Raw genomic sequence first — 26,734 nt, 5'->3', positions numbered from 1 at the left:
CACTGCTGCATTAAATGAGTATTGAGTCTACAATCCAATTTAGGATATCAGATTAATCCCCTTGGACATAGTAGCTTGTCAGTGATTATTGACTTTTCATTGCTAAGCTCCTACTCCTCTTCCAGGTGAATGTTATATTATGACTTGTTGGAAATAGGCAATACCCCACTAAAGATTACTGGGTCTCTAGAAAACCAGTTAAGGCTTTATTTCCACAAGCGCATATACGGCGCGTTTTCACAATATATACGCTACCCATGTGAAGCATTGGTTCACAAATGCATTCATTCACATGGGCGATTATACGGCACGTAAATACGTCAGCACCATGAAAGATGGAACATAAGCGACTGAAATACGTCTGGCGTATATACAGTGGCCAAAAAGGTAGTTCTGGAACTATCTTTTGGCCAATATACGCTGACGGGTCCCATAGACTTCTATGGGAGCAGGAAAGAAGAAGGGAGGGTGAGGTATCTTTGCAGCGTCCAATGCTTCGAGAAACTTACAGGTGCCTCTATATAGGCATTCGAAGGCATCCCGAAGATTTCGGCAGAGTGAGGGTTTTCCGGAGTGAGGCGTGTCACGGTCATGTGAATGGACGAGAAAACGCTGCCTGTGATCGCCGAAAAACACCCATTCAGGCGCTTATACGGAGCTGGTGTGAAACCGTAAAAACGTCGTTGCCGTATATGCTTTCGTGGGAAAGAGCCCTAATTCTGATTGTCTCTTCAACCACTTGGGTAACTTGACTGTTTGCATATATAGATCATAGCAGCAATATACTGTATATGTATATATGTATTATACACTAATTCAAGTCCTTTTTTTTTTTTGAATACGCAGAATGCAGTTGTTTCATTTAAGGAGCTCTGCGGACTTTCTCCTGTAGCTAATCTTATGCAGTGCATCATGGCTCTGTCAACCCGCCTGGCTGGACCTGACAACACCCCAGTCGTTGTCATGAACCTCACCGATCAGTATCCTACTATGGAGTTACAAGGCGCGGTTCCAGAAGTTATGAAAAGGATTTTAACAGCATACGACTCTGTAAGTATTTCCATCATGTATCGTATTGTATTTTCGTAGATGCACTACATATCCGAGTCAAGTAATGGTCAAGTGTTTTCTAATCCTCAGCAATAGGCCACGTGTGCTCCATTGTAATAGTAAAAACCCTTTGAGGCACTACAGACCTTACTGTGCTGCGGGCTTCATATAGAAGCGTAAGGAGGATTCTCTATCAGATTCATAATCGATCCTGAGGATGAAGGGGCCGTAGTTTTGTTCTACGTCCCCTTCACAATTTTTCCTGCAACGTGGAGCCCCGTCCACCAGCTGTGCAATAAACTACAGTTACAGCCCCAATCAAGTCCATAGGCTGACCTGCAACTCCCCGTGCATTGGGTGGCCAGGATGCCACTGTGCAGGGAAAACCTAGAAGGGGAAACAAAGAGAATGTAGTTCTGCAACCCCTTCTATCTTAGAATTACAGATAACAGACAAAGATTGGGATAGGCGCTAGGAATTGAAGACCACCCCCAGCTTGCATTAAAATGTAATGAGATAATACTTGTGTGGGGAGAAGGTTCCGACCACTCCTCGACACCCCCCAAATATCAAAGGAGCCTTGTAACACACAGAAATTTGTGTCCACTTTTAATCTCTGTAGAACCCTCAGCATGTTTCAAGGACTTGCAGGTCTTCTTCATCAGGAGAGGTGATGCAAGAAGTAATAAAAGCACTTAATACTAATACAGCCCAGTGGTCACTTTCAAACCTCCATTCAAAGTACCCTCCGCAATCACTCTCTGCAAAAGCCACCAGAAACTGGACTTCAACTCTCGCCAGGGCCAGATTTCCCTGTTTGAATGCAGGCTCACCAAGATGGCTTCACTTGTATATCTAGTGCATTCCATCAGTATGCTTGGCCGGTTTTAGAGGAAGAAGGTGGCTCTTCCTGCTTGTGAAAGCCTCTTTCGTCTGGTGCTGTGTTCTCCCCTCTGATGTTCTGAGGCGCTGCTGTCTGCCCATCGGCGCCCCTGCAACACAGTCACTTAGTTCTGCTACTGTATTTATATTGTGAGCTTGGTTCTGGTGCTGTATCTATGTACTGAGCTCAGTCCTAGGGCTGTATTTATGTACTGAAATTAGTTATCTGGCTGTATTTATGTTAGGAACTTTGTTTTGGTGCTGTACTTATGCACTGATGTTAGTTGTGGTGCTATATACTGTATACGTTATGAGCTTGGTCCGTACTGGTATTGTATCTGGTTTGTGCTGCCTTTATGGAATGAGCTCTGTTTTAGTGCTGTATTTATGTTAGGAGTTTGGTTCTGGGGCTGTATCTATTCACAAAGCTGTTCTGGTGCAGGTATGCTGCTATCTCGCTGGTTTCTACACAAGCAGAATACAGGCGGACTGCCTATCAGTGCAGTATATATAATTCTTTTCTCATGACGGGGCATCTAAAACAACTTCTACACAGGGTGCCATCTAAGGGCTCTTTTAGACACAATGATTTTTGCTCAAAAAATCGTTCAAAGCCATCTTATGAGCGGTAATCGTTGTGTCTAATTGCACTGACATTGTGCAGTTTTTGTTAAGCCGTCACTCATCGTCATCCTTAAGGGTACTATTGTTTCAGCTGTATCCTGCTCCCTGAAGACAGGAGGGGTATGAAGAACAGAGCTGTCCAGCTGTGTTCTTCATTACCCGCTCGGAGCGCTGGGCTGTATAACAGCTGGGCACTCCGAGCGGGGAACAGCTGCATGCAGTAAAAAAGCACACAACGATTATCGCTCAAAAGATCCACGGCCTCTTATTGGGACACCTGTCAATGTGGAGGTGGCTGTTAAAGAAATCCTGTTGAGACCCCCACATTTTAACTTGTGGCTAAAGACTGCATGTGAAGCAGATTATCTGTGGGGTTCGTGTACTTCAGGCCTGGGTGGATACTGTGTTGCATAATCGGATGCCACTTACCTGGTGGATACAGATGTGTGTGTGTATGTATGTGTGTAATATATATAATATGTATGTGTATGTATATATATATGTGTGTGTGTGTGTGTGTATGTGTATGTGTATGTGTGTGTGTATATGTATATGTGTGTGTATATATATATATATATATATATATATATATAATAATGTGTGTGTGTGTATATATAATTTTTTCTTTCTCTTCTTTATGGTGCTGTTATAGCATTGATTTTTATGGTTATTATCATACCCCTTAGCTACCATACAGTGGTGGCATATACTAGCAACACCACTACCATATACTATGGCAACATTTCATAAGATGAGAGTACACCTTTACACATATGTAGGTTGTTGCATAACAAATGGAGGGTAATCATTATTTATTAGGGAACTTAAGTGTCTTTGTAATGAAAAACTACCAAATCTAGTTTTCCATGTATATCTCAGCATACTATATTGTAGAGAAAGGGAACGCTGCAGCTTTCCAAAAACTCAGGATTCCTTCTTTTTTTTTTTTTTGCAATAGTTTTCCACTTGTCGGACTTGCTTGTTTATGGGTTTTCTCAGAGGCTGTGCCCTTATCTTGGACAGAAATGTCTCAGCGCTCCGACAGTCATTTGGTTCCACACAAGATAATAAAGTTACTGCTGAATGCAAGCCTCTGTAATATTACCTGGTATTAAAGTTGATAAGATTTTCACTGCTTGTTTCTCTTGAGATCTTTTGATTCTTCTGTATCCTACAATATATTAACTACAGGTGATTGGGAGGGAGGGGGGGCATGGAGTGACCTAGTATTATATGGTACAGAAAAGTCTGTGCCTGGTACTGCAGCTCACCTCCATGAGTGAACAAGTTGCTCAAGTTACAAGGATAGGCCAGCAATGTTATAGTCTTGGTGAACCCATTTTAAGAGCTTACAATTTCTTAAAATTGGAAATTGGGCCCTCAAAGGACTTTTAAAGAACTTGGCTTGTTTAGGCTCTGCTTATACTTGCTTTGATGCTTGTCAAGCTCTCATGCAGGGACTTACACAGGGTATTAGTGCAGTATGTCTCCACCGGAAGTATGGGTGGCGACATGGGTTGGCTGGTCTCTCTTACAGGGAATGTCCATGTCCTGGGCAAAGCTGGCAATTGGCTCTGGCAGAAACACTTTCCCGACAGCCTCCATGCTCCTTCTACTCCTCCTACTTCCTGTTCAATGAGCAGCGAAATGTGAAGAGCAGTGGCGGCTGTGCTGACCCGGCGGTGGCGGCTGTGTTGCGGTGGCAGTGGGTGAGCCCCAACTGTATGACCCAGCAGGAGTGGAGATGGGAGCACAGCACGCTAAGGAGGAGGCTGGCGGGGAGAGCAAACTACAGACTGAAAAGAGGGGCGGCATATACGGGGACATTGGGGCTGGCAGCGCAGGGGGACAGAAGTGGACATGGGAGGCTGGCGGGGACATGTGTAAGCTGTCACAGGGGATGCTGTGGGTGTAACCTTGGGATTTCCTCTAGCTCAGGCCGACCAACCCATATCTCCACCCATACTTCCGGTGGAGACACACTGCACTAATACCCTCACACAAACTTTATGGGGGCCCCATAGCAAAACTCGGAATAGGCTTTCCCCAGCTCCTGCTCAGTAAAAGTCTTCTTGCTTCTCCTCCTGCCACCAGCTGAATCATGCAACCTAAGGCCGGCCTTCCATATCCCATTAAAATTAGTGTGATGCATTGTAAAATGGATCAGTCAGACTAGTCAAATATTGGAACCATTGTCCTAGTGTGACTAGCATGGAGTACTGGCCCACCTAGTTATGTGATCATTTGTACTGAGACATGCATGTTATCCTGCATCAAACTAGATAGAGTCTTCACATTTGTGTGTTTCTGCCATTTTTACATTGGCTTTAAGCAATTAATATTTATTTAGTAATGTAAAAGCTTGCTAAAATGTTTGGTTTATGGGTGCATTTAGAAAAATTCAAAATTTCATGAATAAATGTAAACCATGAAAGTCCTCAACCTTCCTAAAAAATGAAGTTCTACCTCCATTTTTAGGCTTGGTACATAAAATGGTATAAATATTGTTATTAACGCAAACTCTGCAGTAGCTGTCGGAGTTCTCTAAGAATAGAGCAGACTGACGAGAGATTTCAGACACCCTGGAAATGTTCTGTTCCTACCAACAAGTTACAATATAAACCGTCATCAATTGCAGACTAAGAGCTGTTAATGGCTTACAGGCTATGGGCTGGGAACAGGCGTCTACTCCAGAAACTCGAATATCTGTAATATACTGTAATAATTATCTGTATTATACTGATGGGAACGCATTGCAGACGAGAAATGTTGTATTCCCATGGCTTCCCAGCTCTATTTTCAGACCTCTAGGAGTAATGACCATATTTTAGAGAATTGCTGTTTGTTCAGTTCCCTAATATTTTCTGTAATCTGTAACGCCATCGTGACATTTTTTGCTTTTGTTATATTTACAATTGTTCATCTGTATTTTTATAGGAATTCTAATTCGTAAATTCTAATTTGTAGGTGAAATGTAAAAAAATGCAATCCTTATCTAAAAACGTTGGTTCTGGAATGCATATAAAGTTAATACCTGAAAGCCCATGTTGACTGATTTACCATATCCCTGTATGACATCACTTTATGGGGGTAAGGGTGGTGATACACATTAGACAGAAGTAGGTTGTTGGTTGAACAACCCTTGAATGAATGAATGAATGAATGAATGAACGTCAGAACAACCGGTTTACACATTTTAGTCCATATTGGCCTATGCAGTCCTTCAATCTGGCCCGGCTGTACGTGTTCAGTGATGCCGGGTGATGGATGAAGGATCTTTCTGAGAACAGTTTCAAAGAAAGATTGTATCAGTGTATTGCCATTGTTAGGTCCCAGGCTGCCATAGCAATCCATTGGTGTCACGCAATCGCGTTGTGGTAAGTACCATTGGGGTGACAGAGAGAGCCCCTAACCACTTTGATGCCACATCTAAGGGGCTAAACATCTAGGATATGAGCTACCTCCAATTTCGGCTGTTGTAGGTGAGTGTCAGCTGTATAACACTACGACTGCCACTATGTATGGAGCTGAGTCAGCTCCTGGGTCTTCTACATATACATTTTCATACACTCCATTGCGACTTGTAACATACATATACTTCATATGTTGGGTAGGGGTTTAAGAAGTTGTCTCACCCTGACCATCCTTTTCTCATAGATGGTTTTGAATAGGGGGCCCGCTACGACTACCCTCTTCTTGCCATAGGCAAAAACCGCTAACAAAGTGGCTGTCGCTCTAGTGAACCTATCTCGTCCATGTATTGCATGGACCACCATTCATTTGAATAGCCAACATATAATACAGTATTGTCTCCTACATTGGCAATTCACAACCAATTACAACTTCCTCCGGCAAAGCAGCTGAGCAGTTTAACCCTTTCCAATCCAATTTCTATCCTGGTTTTCCTAGGGGGCTTACTCTCTTTTTGCTGTTATATAACGGCGCTATATGCTGGCTAAAGCCAGTACTGCATGAGATGACACGTTGGATAGGCTCCGATAGCAGAGAGGCTGGGAATATACAGTAAGAGAACCCCGAATGACGTCTTCCAACATTGGAGCTGTACAGCCTTAAAGGAGATGTCTCGAGGAAGCAGTTATTTTTTTTTTTTGCCCAGTCCCCCTAATTAAACATACATTACTAATTACCCCTGTAAATTACTTTCCTAGCTGGTTTGTACTTACCGTTCCAGCGTTTCAGCAACTTATAAAAGTTTCCTCAAGATGGCCGCCGGCTCTTTCCCCGTCGCTCGCTGCAGCCCGACGTGCGCGCTCCCGAGACGCCGCCAGCTGTGTCTCCATGGCAACCGGATGCCCCGCAGCCGCCGACCAGACGCCCCGCAGCCGCCGACCAGACGCCCCGCAGCCGCCGACCAGTCGCCCACCGCCAGGCAGCAGGTAACCGGCGCTAGCCCCCGGCTCCCCAGCGCTAGACCCTCAGCCCAGGTGAAGGCCCCGGAGCCCAGCGCTAGGTTCCGGAGCCCAGCGCTAGGTTCCGGAGCCCAGCGCTAGGTTCCGGAGCCCAGCGCTAGGTTCTGGAGCCCAGCGCTAGGTTCCGGAGCCCAGCGCTAGGTTCCGGAGCCCAGCGCTAGGTTCCGGAGCCCAGCGCTAGGTTCCGGAGCCCAGCGCTAGGTTCCGGAGCCCAGCGCTAGGTTCCGGAGCCCAGCGCTAGGTTCCGGAGCCCAGCGCTAGGTTCCGGAGCCCAGCGCTAGGTTCCGGAGCCCAGCGCTAGGTTCCGGAGCCCAGCGCTAGTTCCCCCGGCCTAGCGACAGCCCCCCCATCGCAGCGGCAGCCCCCCCCGGCCTAGCGACAGCCCCCCCAGCGCAGCGGCAGCCCCCCCCCCCCCCGGCGCAGCGACAGCGACGACAGCCCCCCCAGCGCAGCGGCAGCCCCCCCGGCCCATCACTTACCTGGACGGCAGGACAGCTGGGCGGCTTCTCCGGACAGCTGGGCGGCTCTGCACCTTCCTCTAACAGAGGAAGGTACAGAATGGCCGCTCCAGCGCGCTCCCGAGCAGTGACAGCTCGTCTGCGCAGAAGAGCTGTAGCGGGGAGCACACTGAAGCGGCTCGTGCTGAAAGGAGAAGACCGGACTGCGCAAGCGCGTCTAAAAAAGCAAGCTGCCAGCGAATTTAGACGGAACCATGGAGACGAGGACGCTAGCAACGGAGCAGGTAAGTGGAATAACTTCTGTATGGCTCATATTTAATGCACAATGTATATTAGAAAGTGCATTAATATGGCCATACGGAAGTGTATAACCCCACTTGGTTTCGCGAGACCACCCCTTTAAATCATAATGTCTTTAGAGGTCAGACAGTGGATTGGAAAGGGTTAAATCAAAGAGGCCTTGATAGGACAATCCCTTTGAGTATTTATGTAGTTGCACTTTATAAAGTTCCACTGGACAGACTCACCTGCCGATCTACAGTATCTGGTAGAATGAGAGATACATTATTAGTTGTTCTACCCAATCCCATCAGTAAATTGAGCTACTGCACCAGGGGACTTCTCGCAGCTTTAAAAACTTTTTAATTCTCATTAGAAGAACCTTACAAATTTCTTTCTAAATTTTATATTTTTTTGTGCTTTCCCAAAGGCATAAAATGGGGTCATTATGTTTACTTAATTAAGAGGGAACTTCTAATGCAGAATCCATACTTCTAAAGATAGAAGTGATCCTACTACAAGGCGCATTTTCTTTCTGTACCCCAAACCATTTATGTTTGTTCTCTAATCTGTTTCAAAAAACCATTTTTCTATAATCCCGATGGGGTGAGTGTGCCAGAACTCTGAGACGATGTGTTCGTCTAGATGTTGGGTACATGTTGTTTCAATTATGTAACAAATTATCATAGAGAATTTTTGAGTGATCTGCTTTTCTCTGTGGAGCGTTTTACTACTTTATTGTACATGTATAAAAATGCAATCCTTTTCTACGATGCAGTCCTGATCAGTCCTCGAAAAGGGATTTTATGTCTTCTTATTAAGCTACAAAACAATCCTCATAAATCTTTTTTTTTTTTTTTTTTTTTTTAATCTACTTTAGTTATTCCGTTTCTGTCTGACAAGTTTGACAACTAAAGAGAAGGGAATACCTCTTCTGTCTATCTTACTTTTTCTTTATGCGTAGTGTAACTTTCTTTTTCTCTCTCCTTGCTTGGGCGCTCTCCCTCTCTAGTGGTTATTGGAGCCCCACTGTTATTTGTACACTTGGCTGATTTTGGAGCAGTGGCCAACATGCAGTACTCCATTATTACTCAATACACCTTGAACGTGCCGGGGTCGGGTTTCCCAACAGTACTGATTAATATGAGTTCTAGCAATCTAATAGCTCTTTTGCACACAACAAGAACTGCATGATTCTCGTTTCCCGGCGCGAACGAGAAGGTGACGTCATCACCAGCCCGTTTGCATGTTGTGCAGCCTATTTAGACAGGCAAATCATCGTTGAGAATCGTGAAGTTCTCGTTCAATATTTCACATACCATGAATAGAGATGAGCGAGTATACTCGCTAAGGCACATTACTCGAGCGAGTAGTTCCTTAGCCGAGTATCTCCCCGCTCGTCTCTAAAGATTCGGGGGGCGGGGAAGAGCGGGGAGGAACGGAGGGGAGATCTCTCTCTCCCTCTCTCCCCCTCGCTCCCCGCCGCAACTCACCTGTCACCTGTGTTCACATGCGGCAGATTTGTTTTGGGAAATTTCTGCAAAAATCCGTCAAATCCTAGTAAATTGTGTTGCTTCTGTTGCAAGTACATGTGTTTCTTATGCAAGCCCCATTCAGATGAATGGCACAGTTGCAGAACTTTCCACGTACGAGTTAACCTTTATAGATTCACCATGCACACAATATGGACCGCTGATGGTAAATTGAGATGAAATCAAACTACTTTTAAAGAGCTAATGTTGGAAACTCTACTTCAACAACAGTTGGGACTTTAAGGTAACTTTACCCGGAGCGATTATTGCTCAAATTGCTGGAGACACTCAGCTGCCGACAATGCACGGAGCGAGAAATCGATCACCTAGAAATCAAGCGACCTACGGCCATGTGAACAGGCAGTCCATCTATGGATGACTGCCTATTTGCAGTGAATGGAGGTGGAAGGTTGGAAAAGATCTCGGCCTCCATTCTCTGAACGACTATCGCTGCCTTGTGAAAGCATTGGAGCAATAGTCAGTTTCGACGGCTGTCAGGCGCTTATGTACCTGACAGTTGGACTATGTTAAGGTACCTTTACAGAACTTATGCTAAAAAGTTGGTTATGTTCCTAATAAACCTTTAGTTTAGTATTTGCTTATCTCTGTTTGTTTTCTGATGTGATTACGGAAACTACTTTAGGCAATAGCCAAATTCAAAAGAATTTACGATTGCTTGCTGATGGAATGACGATAACATGACCTGCATGTGAATGTAATAACTGGTTACATGTTCTGATGTACAAAACTATTTACTAAAGTTCTGTTAGTTTACTTGGGAAATGCTCTTCATGTATTAGTCCAATGGGTGTAACTGTGATAACCATGGATCAAACATAGCATTAAAATCACCTGCTTAATACTACATAAATGGCAGGAAAACCATTCCGGCCTATTGAGTCATGGACTCTACAATATCTCTAAGGTGTCCTGTGCTATCTGACACGAAGATGTTAGCGGCACAACCATTATAGGGATATTTCCATATCATAAAGTAATGGCATATCAGTAGGACATGGGGGTCCTGACCTCCTGAGCACCTCACCAATCCTGAGAGTGAAGGGGCCACAGCTCTGATTCAACACCATCACTATTTTCTCCTTTACATCAGCGTTTCTGCAACCCATTGTGTGGTAAAATGCACCATAGTTCCATTCATTTGAATGGGGCTACCTGCAGTTGTCAGCACAGCCAGATGTCCGTGAGCATCGCTATACAGGAAAAACCTGCAAGCGGACAGAGAGCTGAATCAGTACGGTGTTCCTTTCATGCCCAGTATTGGTAGCGGTTCTCAGAGGTCAGACCACCACAGATTATAAAGTAATAGCATATCCGAGCAACATGCAATCCCTTTATCGGATGAGAATACCTCTTTAAATCCAGTAAATTGTAAGGTGAAGCCTCCATTAATTGGACATTCCACAGATACTTGGTTAGATTGAGATCTGGAAAATATTTGGACTCCAAGTCAACATTTTGAACCTTTTGTCGTGTTCCTCAAGCCAGTCCTAGCAGATTACATTTATCAACATTAAAACTTAACCCTTCGCAAGCCAATTTCTATCCTGGTTTTCCTATGGGGCTTACTCTTTTTCTGCCATTATAGATTGGTGCTATATGCTGGCTAAAGCCAGTACTGCATGAGGTGACACGTTGGATAGGCTCTGACAGCAGAGAGGCTGGCAATATACAGTAAAAGAACCCCTACGGACATCTTCCAACATCGGAGCTGTACAGCCTTAAATCATAATGTCTTCAGAGGTCAGATGGAATTAGAAAGGGTTAAAGGAGTTGTATAAAGTTTGACTTTTATCAACTATGCATAGGATAGGCGATAAAAGTCTGATTAGTTACTTCTGAGATCCCCACCGATCCCGAAAACAGGAGTCCCATGTCCCACTTTTTCTTGTCACTACAGGCTCATTGCACCCACCTGTAGCGATGTGGAGCTTAAATGGATCAGCAGTCGCACATTTCAGTTGGGCTGAGAGAAATAGCCAAGTACAAGTATGCAGTTATCTGTGGCAGTCCCATTGAAGATGAATGGAACAGCACCACACGTACATAACCGCTACTCTATTCAATCTCCTCCCTATTGCAGGGGGTGCAGTGAACCCACACTGAGGAGAACAGGGGGACACAGGAACTCCGTTCTCGGGATCAGTGGTGGACAGGGGTCAGCATGGGCTCTGGGACTGGTTTCAAGCTCTACAGTCCCATATTCCACAAACTGTAATGCACTGCGATCAGTGGCTTCCTGATGAAGCCCACCCATGGACAGGTGCCAATGTCACATGGCAATCAATGTTAATGACTTAACTAGTTTTTAATGTTATGGCTGATCAGTGTGTTCTTATATGCAGTATATCTCACTCTATAGTCCCGTTTACAGCTTATACAAAGGTGCTTTGAGGGTTTTAGGACGGCGTACAACAAGAGAATCTGCTAACAAGTCTGAGATCAATAATAACCTCATTACAGATTGGCTGAGGTTTTGCTTTTGACAAGCTAAGTCAATTTATAATGAATTGTAATTGACCTCTCCTCCCTTGTTAAGAGGAAGAAAAATGAGAGTGGATTGAAAACAGAACTGCTGGGTGTTACGTGAAGAGTTCAACAAATATGTGTCAGTATCATGTGAACTTTGGAGACAGTTTGGAAAATTTCAACATTGTATCTGTCATATATTATCAGAGGAGCAACGAAGAGGAGAGTTACAATGTTTAACCCTGGAACTCCTAAGGCTTTTGACTCACATGGACCCCCAACGTGAGTCCGTTACACTTCGCTAATTCTGAGCACTGTAGCGCATGTTTTGCAGCAAATGTGGTTTCAAAGGACGCTTTTCTTAACTATTTGTTACTTTCTGTTATTTCACCATTCAGTGGTTGAGAATATCACTAACACACATTATAGGTTATCCTTGAATCTCTTTATTAATTTTTTTTTTTTTTCTTCAAGTTACTGAAACTAATGTTGCCAAAAGTGTTTAAAGTACATTAACAATGCCATATTATTTGGCATTTCCTTGTAACTGAAGAGTGTTCACTGCGCACATTATTCTTACAATTATCACATACGTTCTTTCTTGGGATCACATAAGTGGCACCATCTTTTCTTCGGTGTATTTGACATAACAACAAGTGCATTTCCATAGGCATGAGGATAAATCGTATTTTCTGTGGACTGAGTGATGTTTTTCTGCAGCCCCAGTTTTGACCTCCTTTTATTATGTTCCTGAACCAAACCCTCAGCTAGATCAGTAAGGAAAATTTGTCATAGTAACATAGTATCCAAGGCTGAAAAAAGACAAATATCCATCCAGTTCGGCCTCTTCCCCCCCCCCCCCCCCTTCACCCTTTTGTTGATCCAGAGGAAGGCAAAAAAAACAATGAGGCAGACTCCAATTTTACCCCATTTGGTGGATGAAATTCCTTCCGGATTCCATAATGGCAGTTAGAATAATCCCTGGATAAACATTTGAAAGTTCCTACCTAACTCCAAGACCCGGATCAACAACCCTGCTGTTAATTACAATTATAAAGTCATTCTAATTTAATGTCTATATCCTGGAATATCATAGCGTTCTAGAAGGACGTCTGGTCCCCTCTTAAACTATGAATTTTGCCATCACCACATCCTCAGGTAGAGAGTTCCACAGTCTTACTGCTCTTACAGTAAAGCACCCCCTTCTGTGTTGGTGATGAAACCTGCTTTCTTCTAGACCTAGAGGGTGCCCTCTCGTTACCGACGCAGTCCTGGGTATAAACAGATTATGGGAGAGATCCTTGTATTGTCCCCTCATGTATTTATACATAGTTATTTGGTCGCCCCTTAACCGTCTTTTTTCCAGGGTGAATAATCCCAATTTGGATAGCCTCTCTGGGTATTCCTGTCGCAGTATTCCATTTATTAATTTAGTTGCCCTTCTTTGAACCCCCTCAAGCACTTTTTCTGTTTTTCCTTTCATTCCCATTCCACTCAGGATTCTTCACCAAAAAGACTACGTACGATGCAACTTCGGCTACGTCACTGCAGTAGATGAATACCGTGAGCGGCCATCTCCTTGTTTTCCTTTTACAAGTGTAGGTGTGTCATCTGATCAAGAGTATCAACTCCTCCTTTTGTAAACCACAGGGAAGAAAAAGCGGCTGTCAGCGCTCCTAGGGATATCAGACTCTGATCCAGGATAATAAATTCCTTTTTTATTTGAAACACATACAGGGATCCGAGAGCAACGCGTTTCAGTAGATACAACTACCTTTCTCAAGCTCTATACAATTACAACTAACACACAACATAAATAGACACTAGTATAATCACGGAGTTAACACAGCTACTTACCACGTAGCTGCTTAATTAAAAGGGGGCGTAATAGTAACCTCCCAGGTAGCTCTATACGTAGTCCAGGTAACACACTAGAAACGCCCTTTAGCGATCCGTGTACATCAATAAAACTTTATTTGGATCGCTACGGGACAGCAATCTCTCTCCAACATATGTGGACACCCGCTTTGCGCTAGGTTATAAACATTAAAATTTTCATTAAACATCCTCATAATAGCATTATTCACAAGATAAAACTAATGAATAAACTTTGCATAAATAAATTATCTGCAAACGACTTCATTTATCTTACGAAATAGTATGAATAGATTATAAACATATATTGCATATAATAGGCACTTCAACACCGCTAATAACATTTAAAATTCATATTATGTTGTATAAATAATGTAGACAATATATAGACAATATATAAAAATATATATAGGAAAGTACACCTCTATAATTATATTTATATTACCTATCATATAAAACTAAACTAATTTGTATATAAACTAATTTTACCTTTTGCAAGGTATTCTCGCTGGACACCAGGTGAGTTAAACACTCTATTCTGTTTTTTTCATGTTAATAACATGATATAGTAAAAGCATCAAGGCGCCTCCTTATAATTTAACTCCTCCTTTTGTGTTATTGTAATAAAGAATTATTTCTGGTTTGCCAGAGTCTTCCACAATAACATCAGAGGTGCGGTGCCTTGCGGAAAGAAGCACAACACTCTTTCCTGCTTTGTGCACATAGGACACGAAGGAGTGGTCTCTCACGAAACCGAAAAGAGAATTTTGTTATTGCTCTGTGTTTGCTGGGAAGAAATTCCTTTAGTATGAAAGTCTTGTTTTGACGCACTGTGCCAACCATTGTTAGCTCATTCTTCAGCAAGTGGTCAGCGAGTTCCATTGATGAAGAAATTGTCCATCGTAATATTTAGGTGGGCCCTAAAGTACCCTATTGCCAATTCATTCACCACCTTTCTTCTTTACCCAAGTAGGGCAAGCCTTTCAGGGGGTAAAAGTAGCTGAACTCACATATCCAGAAGAACTTTATTCCATATTTTGCTGGTTTTGAACTCATGTACTGGGGAAGGCAACAGCGACCTCGGACTGGGATCAGTAGTTCGATTCATACCTAGAAGGTGGTACTTTGGAAGATGGCGCCTTTTTGTAAAATATATACAAATTTGTCAGCAGCCCTTCGAACACTTCTTCATTAGGTCTTCAAAGCTTTCCTTTTTTATTGTGGCACGGAAAATTGGTGGACCATATTTCCTGCTTCACAGAATACGGATGTTTGAGAAATAGATTTTCAATGGACCTGCAGCGATCAGCAGTCCAATCAAAGCTCTGGTTTCTACTGAATTGCATTTTTGGTACGTGAACAATGAATTTTTCTCTTTATAAATTCTCCCTGCTTACAAATTGGTGTACTTGACAACTTTTTAAATAATATCACACAAATCAAAAGCACCCACTGGACTCTCCAATATATTGAGAGGTGTCCGCTTTACCACATTTGTTTGTGACTGGATAATATTGTGTCTTCTCACTTTGCATGGCGCCGGTGGATTTCTGCTCCACAGAATGCTCTCTTTCCCTACATAGCAGGAATTTTCGGCAGCCAGTGGCCCAGTGCCGTTACCTTCCAAATTGTCAATATTTTGAGCACTTTGCTCGTCTGGGACTTCACTTGCACCACTCACATAATCCTCTTCACTCTCATTTGGCTCCGGATCGGATTCATAATCACTGAACTGTATGTCCCTGTTGTCTTCTTCTGCAAGCAAACAAGTTTTTTCTGCATCACTCACTTTTCTTTTCAACATGCTGAAACATTAGAAGCATGGAAAAATACTGAACACACATGCTTGTTCTTCGATTACTACTATCTGGTGATTGGTGCTCGATATATCTGTGGTGGGATCTGCCCCAAACCACTGCGATACATTATCTGCTGTTCACAGCAAAAAACAACGGCGGGAAGAACTAGTGACCCGCGAAATAGCTAGTTGGTTATCAATGTAACAAAATTAGGTAATACCATTTATCTGGTTCATGGATAATGTAGAAAAAAAGTATAATAATAATAATAATCTTTATTTGTATAGCGCCAACTTATTCTGCAGCGCTTTCAGGCATGGATAAATGCAAAACAATACAACAATTACAATATGAGGTACATTGGGTCAGACACAAATGGGTTGAGGGTGGTACAGGAGGTGCAAGAGGTGGGGAACACAGGCAGTAGGAAATTTCATGTGCAGATCAGATTTGGTATGCTTCCCTGAAGAGGTGCGTTTTTAAGGCACGTCTGAAATTTCGTGCATCGGGAATTGTCCGGATGCCTTTGGGGTAGAGCATTCCAGAGGATGGGTGCTGCTCTGGTGAAGTCCTGTAGGTGAGCATGAGAGGTTCGTATTACAGGGGTGTTTAGTCTGAGGGTGTTAGCCGATCGGAGTGAGCGCGCTGGGTGATGTACTGACAGTAGAGAGGCGATGTATGCTGGCGCAGCGCCATGCAGAGCTTTGTGAGTGAGGTAGAGGAGTATAAATTTAGTTCTGCAGTGGATGGGCAGCCAATGCAGCGACTGGCATAATGCAGAGGCGTCTGAGTAACGACTGGATAGAAAAATGAGCCTAGCTGCCGCTTTTAGTATGGATTGGAGTGGAGCGAGTCTAGTGCGGGGGAGGCCGATGAGTAGCGAGTTGCAGTAGTCAAGCCGGGAGTGGATGAGGGTGACCATGAGTGTCTTTAGCGTGGTCCGTGGTTAGAAACGGACGTATTTTAGCAATATTTCTGAGGTGCATGTGGCATGTTTGGGCCAGAGATTTGATATGGGGGGTAAAGGAGAGGTCAGTGTCCAGTGTGACCCCAAGGCATCGGGCATGCCGTCTGGGGGTTATAAAGGTGCCAGACACTGGAATGGAGATGTTGAGGGGAGGTCAGTTAGAAGGTGGAAAGACAAGGAGGTCAGTTTTAGAGAGGTTTAGTTTGAGAAAAAGGGAGGACATGGTGTTTGAGACAGCGGACAGACAGTCGGTGATATTTTGGAGGAATGGTTCAGAGATCTCACGAGAAGGGGTGTATAGTTGGGTGTCGTCAGTGTAGAGATGGTATTGGAGGCCAAATTTGTGGATGGTTTGTCCAATTGGGGCAGTATAGATAGAGAAGAGAAGGGGACCAAGGACCGAGCCCTGGGGTACCCCAACAGCAAGAGGAAGTGGAGCAGAGATAGAACCAGCAAAGGAAATGCTGAAAGAGCAGTCAGAGAGGTAAGAAGAGAACCAGGAGAGAGCAGTGTCCTTTAGGCCAATAGAGCGGAGCATAGTGAGAAGGAGATTATGGTCGACAGTGTCAAATGCAGCAGACAGGTCAAGGAGGATTAGTAGGGAGTAGTCAGCTCTCGACTTTGCAGTCATCAGGTCATTTGTTACTTTTGTAAGGGCAGTTTCGGTCGAGTGTAGAGAGCAGAAACCAGACTGGAGGGGGTCGAGGAGTGAGTTGTCAGAGAGAAAGCGTGTAAGGCGGGAGTAGACCAGGCGTTCCAGTAATTATAAAGTAAGTATAAAATCATGTTATACGTTGCACATCATGATGGAGGAATAGAGAAGGGGGTATTACAAAAAGCTAAAAGCAAGTACCGCAAATTCTCAAAAACATTATGGCAGGAGTTTGAGAGCCATACTTTGAACTTTGTGTTCCAGGGTTAAGGCTCTGTTGTTTTTCTTGTAATTTACTGGTCTTTCTTTTGTGTTCTGCTGTTCTATAGAGAGTAGATCAATTAGCTCTCGTCCAGAAGAAGAAAGCTGTCAGTCTAAATCCACCTATATAAAGCTATCCTGTAGGTTAATGGGGTTGTCCCATTGCAAAATCAATAGGGCTTATCTGCAAGATAGGCTATCAATAGTAGATTGGAGTGGCACTGCTGTCCAGGACCACCATTGATCAGCCATTTGTTGGGCTGTTGTGCTCAAAGCACTGAGTTGATGTTTGCAGGTAGCAGACCGCTCCGTTCCCACTGCAGTGGCCCTGTTTGGTATTACAAAGTTCCTATTCAATTCAATGGCTACTTGGCCTGCAATATTAAGCCTGGCCACTGCGGTGGGTACAGAGCTGTCTGCTTCCTGTAAAAATCAGCTCAGTGCACAGGCACATCAGCCCAGAAAACAGGTGACTGGAAGGTATTCCGAGCAGCGGATCTTTGCTGATAGATTATTGATGGCCTATCCTGCATATAGCCCCAGCAATAGTTTGCAAATCGACAACCTCTTTAAAGGAGCTGCCCCAAGATATGAGTTTATCCCCTATCCACTGGACAAGGGTTAATTGTCTGAGTGGTGGGGTCTAACCGCTAGGATCCCCACCAACCAAGAGAATAGGGGTTCTTTGTCCTTCTGCATGACTTGAGCAGTGGCCAAGCATGCATAATACTGCTTTATTCATCTCTGTGGGACTGCACTCAGCAATCTATAGTCGTCTCATACAGAATAATGCCTGCTCGAGCGTTACTTTATTTATATGGAGGGGGAAGTGGAGACCATACCCAGCCGGTGCCAGCTGTTTAATATAGCAAACGCCTGCGTTGTGGCAGTTTGACAGGCTTCAAGTACTAGCAATGCTGACCGTGAGTTGTAAGTCATCAGTAGAAGCTGGTGACTTACTATTGTATACGTCTTCGAGATATGATCGTAGGGTGTAGATTGTTGCTATAGACGCCCTGGGCTTGAAGAAGGCTCCCAGGGCTGTTAGATATTTAACTCTATTAAAGCCCTATGACCATGGCTTAAATGGTGAACGCTAAAAATACAATATACTGAAGTACTGCAGTATTACTGTAAAGACAATTAAACAATCACAAGCTCCCTAAGGAGACTATAAAAATAAAAAATCTTAAAACTTCAAAACACCCTTTTCCCATTTTATTCCTACAAAACAATCTAAGCAATAAAGAAACATAATTGGTATAACCACATCTGAAAAAAAGCCCAAAGCTATAATGTTACTTATCCCACACAGTAAACGCTGTAAAAATAAATAATGCCTGAATGGTGTTTTGGTCACACCCATCTCCCAATGAAAATCGAATAAAAAGTGAACAAAGTCATACGTACCAAAAAATGGTAGCATTAAAAACTACATCTTGCCCCACAAAAAACATCCTTATCCACCTTCATCCACTGAATTTTTTTTTTTTTTAATCAGAATACGGTGATAAAAAGCACATTTTTGTTAAACATTTTTATAGTAGTACAATATAAAGCTGTAGACAAAGTATCACCATAAGTGTATTGCCTCATAGAATAATGTTAAATACCTCTTTTAAAAATGTGTAAGTTTTCCAATTCATTATACAGTATGGGGTTGGCCACAGAAAAGCAGGATACGGAGTGTGGAATCCCGCAGCGGATCCCACCCCTGCCTGTAGACATGAGGCAAAAAAGACATTTCCTCACCTGTCTGGATGCGGCGCGGGTCTCCACCATCGTGTCCAGATCTCCTTCCTTCTGCATGGCAGATGCGCCCGGCACGCTGTCCGGCGTGCCTCGCGCATGCACCGTGCTTTTTTTTCCCTCTTTTAAAGTCTCCTGCTTTCCTGTGGATCCGTGGCACATCCGCAGTATCAGCTGCAGGTATACGGTGGATCGGACAACTTCCATTGACTTCAATGGAAGCTGTCCCTGCGGGATCCGCAGAAAAATGGAGCATGCTGTGATTTTTCCCACACGTGCGATCCGCATGCCATAATTAAATTCCTGCGGATGCCCAATTATAGTCTATTGGCATATCGAACTGCGGATCGTCCGTGTGGGTGACCCACGTGGATCCTGCAATTCACTTATGCCCGTGGACATGAGGCCTTGGGGTCCAGCTAAAGAGTAACCCATCTATACCCCAATGGAGAAATAAAAAAATAAGTTGTGGCCCTTGAAATGAGAAGATGAGAAAAAAAAAATGAAAACCTGAAAAATGGCTTGTAGGTAAAGGGTTGACTTGCTTCAGAAACCATTTTTTACTGGCTTTTTTTTTTTAATTTCCTTTTATTTTACTTGTTTTAATCCCATATTTTAATTTCTCTTTAATTTCTCTCTCTCATTTCCTAGCCTGCCAGTACATTAGTCCGTGTAGTGCTGGCACACCGGCAGGCATTAGGACTTACTACGCCTAAGTATGTCTTCACAGGGAATCTAGCCCTGAGATCCTTCAATGGACCCCGAGTTTTTTTTTGCCCAAACAGGTTATGGGCTCTGATGACATCACAGGCATTTACTGTGCTGTAATCCAAGCGGGGGTCTATTCTCTGACTAATGCTTGGCGTGCAGCAATCAGCATTGGTTATGGCTTATGAAGGGTTAAACAGCCAAGATTAGAGATTTTTTTCCCAGATTTTTGCTGTTCTAGCAGTGCTGGGGTTGAGTATCACAGCCATCGCACTCCTCCTGAACCCATGGCCACAGTAGCAGTGCCCGCATGATCAGCATGACAGAGGTGATATCATAAACCAGTTAAAGGAGTTACAAATCTTTCGATTAAGCTGGTAGGAGCCGTAGGTGCCGAGGGGCGCTTGGCCGCGGCCGCAGGTGCCGAGGGGCGCTTGGCTGCGGCTGTAGGTGCCGAGGGGCGCTTGGCCGCGGCCGCAGGTGCCGAGGGGCGCTTGGCCGCGGCCGCAGATTCCAGCCTCCTGATTGGCTGGAATCGGCACATGTGACGGGGCGGAGCTACGCGATGGCACATAAGGGGACGGAGCCAGAACGCCGCCGCTGCCGAGCCGAAGGGAAAAGACCCATCTGCGCAAGCGCGTCTAATCGGGCGATTAGACGCTGAAATTAGACGGCACCATGGCGACGGGGACGCTAGCAACGGAACAGGTAAGTGAATAACTTCTGTATGGCTCATATTTAATGCACGATGTATATTACAAAGTGCATTAATATGGCCATACAGAAGTGTATAACCCCACTTGCTGCCGCGGGACAACCCCTTTAAGTCTCCAATATAGGAGGTATCTAAGTAGGGAGTATTAATCAAGTAAATTTAACACTGACCTGGTGCACGGTGTGGAAATTCCATAAGGAGTGGGGGCCCACCTGCACCTAGTGTCCTGGTTAGCTTGTCACTATGGTAAGTCCCTGTCTGGTATCCAGATTCACTTGAGAAGTGTCCAGGAGTAGTAAGGCCCTCTGATCAATCGGGGGGGCCTTGAGTATAGATCCAGGTAATGGTGATGAAAAGACTCTCAAGGCTTCCGGGTCTGGGGTTATATTCAATCAGACCCGATGGTCCAGTGGTTATATCATGATACAAGAGGGCAGATATAATCACCACATCCCTCAGACTGTGATTATTATATCTGCCCTCTTGTATCATGATATAACCACCGGACCATTAGGTCTGATTAAATATAACCCTGGAGCGCGGAGAATTTCTTTTCTTCACCGTTACCTGGACTTTTCACTAAAGGTCACCTTGAACAGTATTGCAAAAAAATGCAGTGAACTGATTGGAAAAAAAATGATTTTGTCCAAGTCCACACAATTCTGATATTGCTTCCAAAGTTGCCCCTGCCAAAATCTGACTTGGTGATTGTGTAAATGTTATGCTTAAAGAGCTTGTCAAAGTTTAGGAAAACTCTTCAATAGGTCCCCATGCATTAAAATTAAAAAAATGAGTGGTTACTTGCCTCTTTCTGCACCCCTTTTTGTCTGCCGGCTCCAGCTTGTCCTGTGACTTCACTGTGCATGATGAGCCCATCTACAAACAAGCTGCAGCAGCCAATGACTGCGCGTCTGAGCGCTGTAATCAGCTGCTGCAGCAGGTTTACAGGACGTAACAGCTGCCTGTAAGCAGTCGGTGGGGGATGATCGGGGAAGTAGGCAGAGGTGATTAACTGCGATTTTTCTTTGACTGCCAGGGTCACCCGTTGACAGGAGTTTCCTCAACTTGAGCAGCCACTTTAATAACGATAATGACTGTAGCTCCCTTTGTGGACAATTTTTGTCACATTGAAGAGTAATTTCTGTTAATTGGTGTCCGTAAAACCTTATTGAGTCCATTTTCATTTGTTGTAACACTATGAAAGCTGAGAATTTCTAGGAAGGGGGGGGGGAGGGAGTGAAACTTTTTTTTTTTCCTAGGCTCTGTATATTTCTGGGAAGAGCTTCGCATTCCTTTGATTTGTCTCATGTTCTTCGATTAAATAAAAATTTTATAAATTGTTTTCTTTCAGTGATAAGAAAAATGTGTATGGAAATGTTCTTGTCATTTGTCACAGTAATTGCTGATGTACATTATCATTCTGTTTTGCATAATTGTTCTAAACGAAGAGAAGGTTTTACTTTTCTATCAGCGCTGAATTAATCCTGACCTGAAATTCCCCTTAGGTATAAATTTGAGGATTACAGTAAAGTTCCACCTTCTATTAACACTGGCAATTATGCAGCCCCGGTTCCAAAAATGTTGGGATGCTGTGCAAAATATAAATGAAATGGAAACAAAAAAAGAATCTAATGATTTGTAAATCTCATGTAACCATGTTTTATTCACAATGGAGCTTATATCAGAAGGTAATAGGGAGACCGTTTTTTCATTTCATTTTTTAAAAATTAACTCCTTTCCCGCCAAACAGCTGATTCTCCAGTCTGCTAATAGTGCAGCCTGGTGGTCAGAGAAGGAAGTGTAGTGGAAGGCTTCACTCCCATTGATTTCTTAGGGATAGGTCATCAATATTAATTCCCTGGAATACCCCTTTAATGCCGTTTGCCCACAAGGAAAAGAAGCACAAGTTTGTTTTTTTTCCCTCTTCTGTGTAAATCTGTACATATTGTCTTTTCAGTTTGCTGTGCTGGCCGAAATAAATGTGAATTTGTGGAAGTGAAAATCTTTTTCGGTTAATGACTAAAATGGAAAATCCTGAAATCTCCGCTTCTTGAAGACCACTACATTGTTTAGTATTTCACAATTGTGAGACAATAACAGACATTTTTTTTTTTAGCAAAACAGTTAATTCTTCCTATCAAAACCAAAAGTATTTCCACAGTGTAATCCCATCATGCAATCCAAATGCAAGACAGTGTTGAAAACATACAATTGCTCCTTTATACCCCTGTGGCCATCTGTGCACCTAAAACTGCTGGTGAACTGTATAGCCCATTTCTGTAGATTTGTGCAAACTTTTGAAAAGTTCACCTAATTTTGGCAAAAAGTTTGGTTCGGTCCAAATTAGTTTGAACTAAACCTCATCTTCACCAAAACCCCTAAAACAAGTGTTTAACACAGCCTAAAAGCCATAAAATTATTATTCCTCCTCCTCCAACATCCTCATCTTTTCCTTCTCCTTATTCATTTTCTCACGTTTCTTCTTCACCTCCTTCTTTTTCATCTTCTATTTCTTCTCTCCTCCATCTTCTCATCTACTCTGTCTCCCCCTCCTTCTCAGAGGAGAAACCGGGCAGCATAAAGCAGAAGAAGCATGGTGGCTCAGTGGTTAGCACTGTTGCCTTGCAGCACTGAAGTCCTAGGTTCAAATGTAATCAAGGAGATCATCTGTGTGGAATTAGTATTTTATGTTTCTTCTCCTCCTCCTTCTTTGGAGGTGGAGGAGAAAGACGGCAGAAGAGGCATGGTGGCTCAGTGGTTAGCACTGGGGTCTTATGTTCAAATCCAACCAAGGACAACATCTGCTTGGTCAAATTTAAAGCTAACCGGTTTGGACTCCAGCACTGCAAAGCAATGGTGCTAACCATTGATGAGGAGAAGTAAATTTTAGTAGCATTGGCCAAATCGAACAGCCCGATGTTCAAGTTTGACTCGAAACATGGATACACTATAGTTCTATATGGGAGAATAAAAAAGCAAGTGCATTTTAAAGGGGTTCAACTTACTTTTTTGGGGTGAGCAAATCCCTAAAAAAGTGATTAAATCCATCTACAAATCACAGTGAAGGTCATACTTACTGATAGCGAGGTAGAAGGGCAGGTACAAACGCCAATTCCCAGCAGCATGCAGAAAGCCAATATCCTATATGGAGGAGCTTGCAGAGGTGCAAAATACTGCTGAACAATCAGTCACATGACTACCATGCACTTGGGGGCTGCTAGTATTATAAAGTCCTGCACATAATAAGGCATACAAAGAGTGCCAGGCCAAACAATACGTGTAGTGCATCAGACTTAGTCTGTTAATTACACCCATACTATTAGATCGGGTGGGCTGTTCCACTATATGTAAGTGCATCCCGCAAAGCACTGACCCCCCTGAAAAAGGGATCGAATCCATCAAAAACAATCACGGAAAAGGCGGTGGTCAAACGGATGGGTCAGATTCTGCATGCAGATTACTGCTGCAGAAGAACTGCTATACATCGCAGAAATTAATTATGAATGGTCACGGAACATCGCGTATGCAATCGTTTTTCTGCGTGGATGTGCGTGTATGCACAGCATATCATTTGCGTGGAAAAAAAATCCCAGACAGGGAAACAACCCCAGAAAGCAATAGTCTCACTCTCAGTCTTTCTCGTCTTTTCTATGTATTCTTCTTGCTAGTTTTAAGCAATTCCGCCACTCATATGCAATATTAATTGCATATGGGCAACAGAACACACATATTCATCGACTTCAATGGAGGCCGTCCGTGCTAAAATAGAGCATGCTGCCATTTTTCTTCCGCTCGCAGAATATGCAATACATGCCCGCAAATGGGAAGGAAAATAAATGCCTTTCAATGCTTGCATTTTATCGCGGATCTTCCACACAGACGGCGAACACGCAATCCGCAATTAAAATCCATTTGTGCCAGTCCCCCTTTACTGATAGCACAGTCATGTGTGGGAGAACAGAAATGGAGGGACGCTTTATAGGGAGTTCAGCTAAGCTTTTGGGGATGTGTCCATCGACATGCTTGTTGACTGTTTCCACTAGTAACTAACAGAAATTTGAATCTGCTATATCTCAGAATTTGTAAAATGGATACAACATACAGTATATGCAGTGCAATCCATCACAGGCTGCTGCAGCCAATGACAGAGCTTAGCGTTAGATTACTGGCTGCAGCAGCCTGTAACGTCCCATAAACAGGCTACAGCAGCCTGAAACAGTATACATAATATTATACGCTGCCTACAGTATCTGTCTGCTGTATCAGCTCAGCATTTTAAAAAAATAGAAGCAAAATACTTAAGGCCTACTACTGGCCTTTGGCCACTTGACTGCTTCTGCGCTGTGAATTCCACTAGCTCAGTCATACGCACCTACGTCTCACTACAGGCGTGTGCAAAATTGTTTCCTGGCTCTGCTGTGCGTTCCGTAAGGGAAGTCAGCCTCCAACCACAGGCCAATAAGCGGCACATTTAATTACAGCGTTTTGTTTCTGCACTACTGGTAATACAGCATGCTGACGGGTAGGGGTAGGCCTGGAGGATGCGGGCGAGGACGCGGAGGCCCAAGTCAGGGTGTGGGCACAGGCCGAGCTCCTGATCCAGGTGTATCGCAGCCGACTGCTGCGGGATTAGGAGAGAGGCACGTTTCTGGCGTCCCCACATTCATCTCACAATTAATGGGTCCACGCGGTAGACCTTTATTAGAAAATGAGCAGTGTGAGCAGGTCCTGTCGTGGATGGCAGAAAGTGCATCTAGCAATCTATCGACCACCCAGAATTCTGCGCCGTCCACTACTGCAACTCTGAATCCTCTGGCTGCTGCTCCTCCTTCCTCCCAGCCTCCTCACTCCATTACAATGACACATTCTGAGGAGCAGGCAGACTCCCAGGAACTGTTCCCGGGCCCCTGCCCAGAATGGCCAGCAATGGTTCCTCTCCCACCGGAGGAGTTTGTCATGACCGATGCCCAACCTTTGGAAAGTTCCCGGGGTCCGGGGGATGAGGCTGGGGACTTCCGGCAACTGTCTCAAGAGCTTTCAGTGGGTGAGGAGGACGATGACGATGAGACACAGTTGTCTATCACTCAGGTAGTAGTAATTGGAGTAAGTCCGAGGGAGGAGCGCACAGAGGATTCGGAGGAAGAGCAGCAGGACGATGAGGTGACTGACCCCACCTGGTTTGCTACGCCTACTGAGGACAGGTCTTCAGAGGGGGAGGCAAGTGCAGAAGCAGGGCAGGTTGGAAGAGGCACTGCGGTGGGCAGGGGTAGAGGCAGGGCCAGACCGAATAATCCACCAACTGTTTCCCAAAGCGCCCCCTCGCGCCATGCCACCCTGCAGAGGCCGAGGTGCTCAAAGGTCTGGCAGTTTTTCACTGAGAGTGCAGACGACCGACGAACAGTGGTGTGCAACCTTTGTCGCGCCAAGATCAGCCGGGGAGCCACCACCACCAGCCTCACCACCACCAGCATGCGCAGACATATGATGGCCAAGCACCCCACAAGGTGGGACGAAGGCCGTTCACCGCCTCCGGTTTGCACCGCTGCCTCTCCCCCTGTGCCCCAACCTGCCACTGAGATCCAAGCCCCCTCTCAGGACACAAGGCACTACCGTCTCCTGGCCTGCACCCACACCCTCACCTCCGCTGTGCTCGGCCCCATCCACCAATGTCTCTCAGCGCACCGTCCAGCCGTCGCTAGCGCAAGTGTTGGAGCGCAAGCGCAAGTACGCCGCCACGCACCCGCACGCTCAAGTGTTAAACGTGCACATAGCCAAATTTATCAGCCTGGAGATGCTGCCGTATAGGGTTGTGGAAACGGAGGCTTTCAAAGGTATGATGGCGGCGGCCCCGCGCTACTCAGTTCCCAGTCGCCACTACTTTTCCCGATGTGCCGTCCCAGCCCTGCACGACCGCGTCTCCCGCAACATTGTACGCGCCCTCACCAACGCGGTTACTGCCAAGGTCCACTTAACAATGGACACGTGGACAAGCACAGGCGGGCAGGGCCACTATATCTACCTGACGGCACATTGGGTGAATTTAGTGGAGGCTGGGACAGAGTCAGAGCCTGGGACCGCTCACGTCCTACCCACCCCCAGAATTGCGGGCCCCAGCTCGGTGGTGGTATCTGCGGCGGTGTATGCTTCCTCCACTAAACCACCCTCCTCCTCCTACGCAACCTCTGTCTCGCAATCAAGATGTGTCAGCAGCAGCACGTCGCCAGCAGTCGGTGTCGCGCGGCACGGCAGCACAGCGGTGGGCAAGC

General features: G+C 44.7%; 1 protein-coding gene across 1 annotated transcript in view; it reads left to right on the top strand.

Moving 5' to 3' along the window:
• Positions 1-26,734, top strand: part of PLCL2 (phospholipase C like 2) — a 184,456-nt gene that overhangs the window by 117,351 nt on the left and 40,371 nt on the right. The window contains exon 4 of the mRNA XM_066585686.1: positions 847-1,050. Coding sequence (XP_066441783.1) covers positions 847-1,050 — 204 coding nt within the window. The remainder of the gene's footprint in view (positions 1-846; positions 1,051-26,734) is intronic.

Source organism: Eleutherodactylus coqui, chromosome 12, assembly GCF_035609145.1.
Source record: "Eleutherodactylus coqui strain aEleCoq1 chromosome 12, aEleCoq1.hap1, whole genome shotgun sequence".
NCBI lineage: Eukaryota > Metazoa > Chordata > Amphibia > Anura > Eleutherodactylidae > Eleutherodactylus > Eleutherodactylus coqui.
Note: the sequence above shows the minus strand (reverse complement) of the source record. Positions and strands in the feature narration are given on the sequence as shown.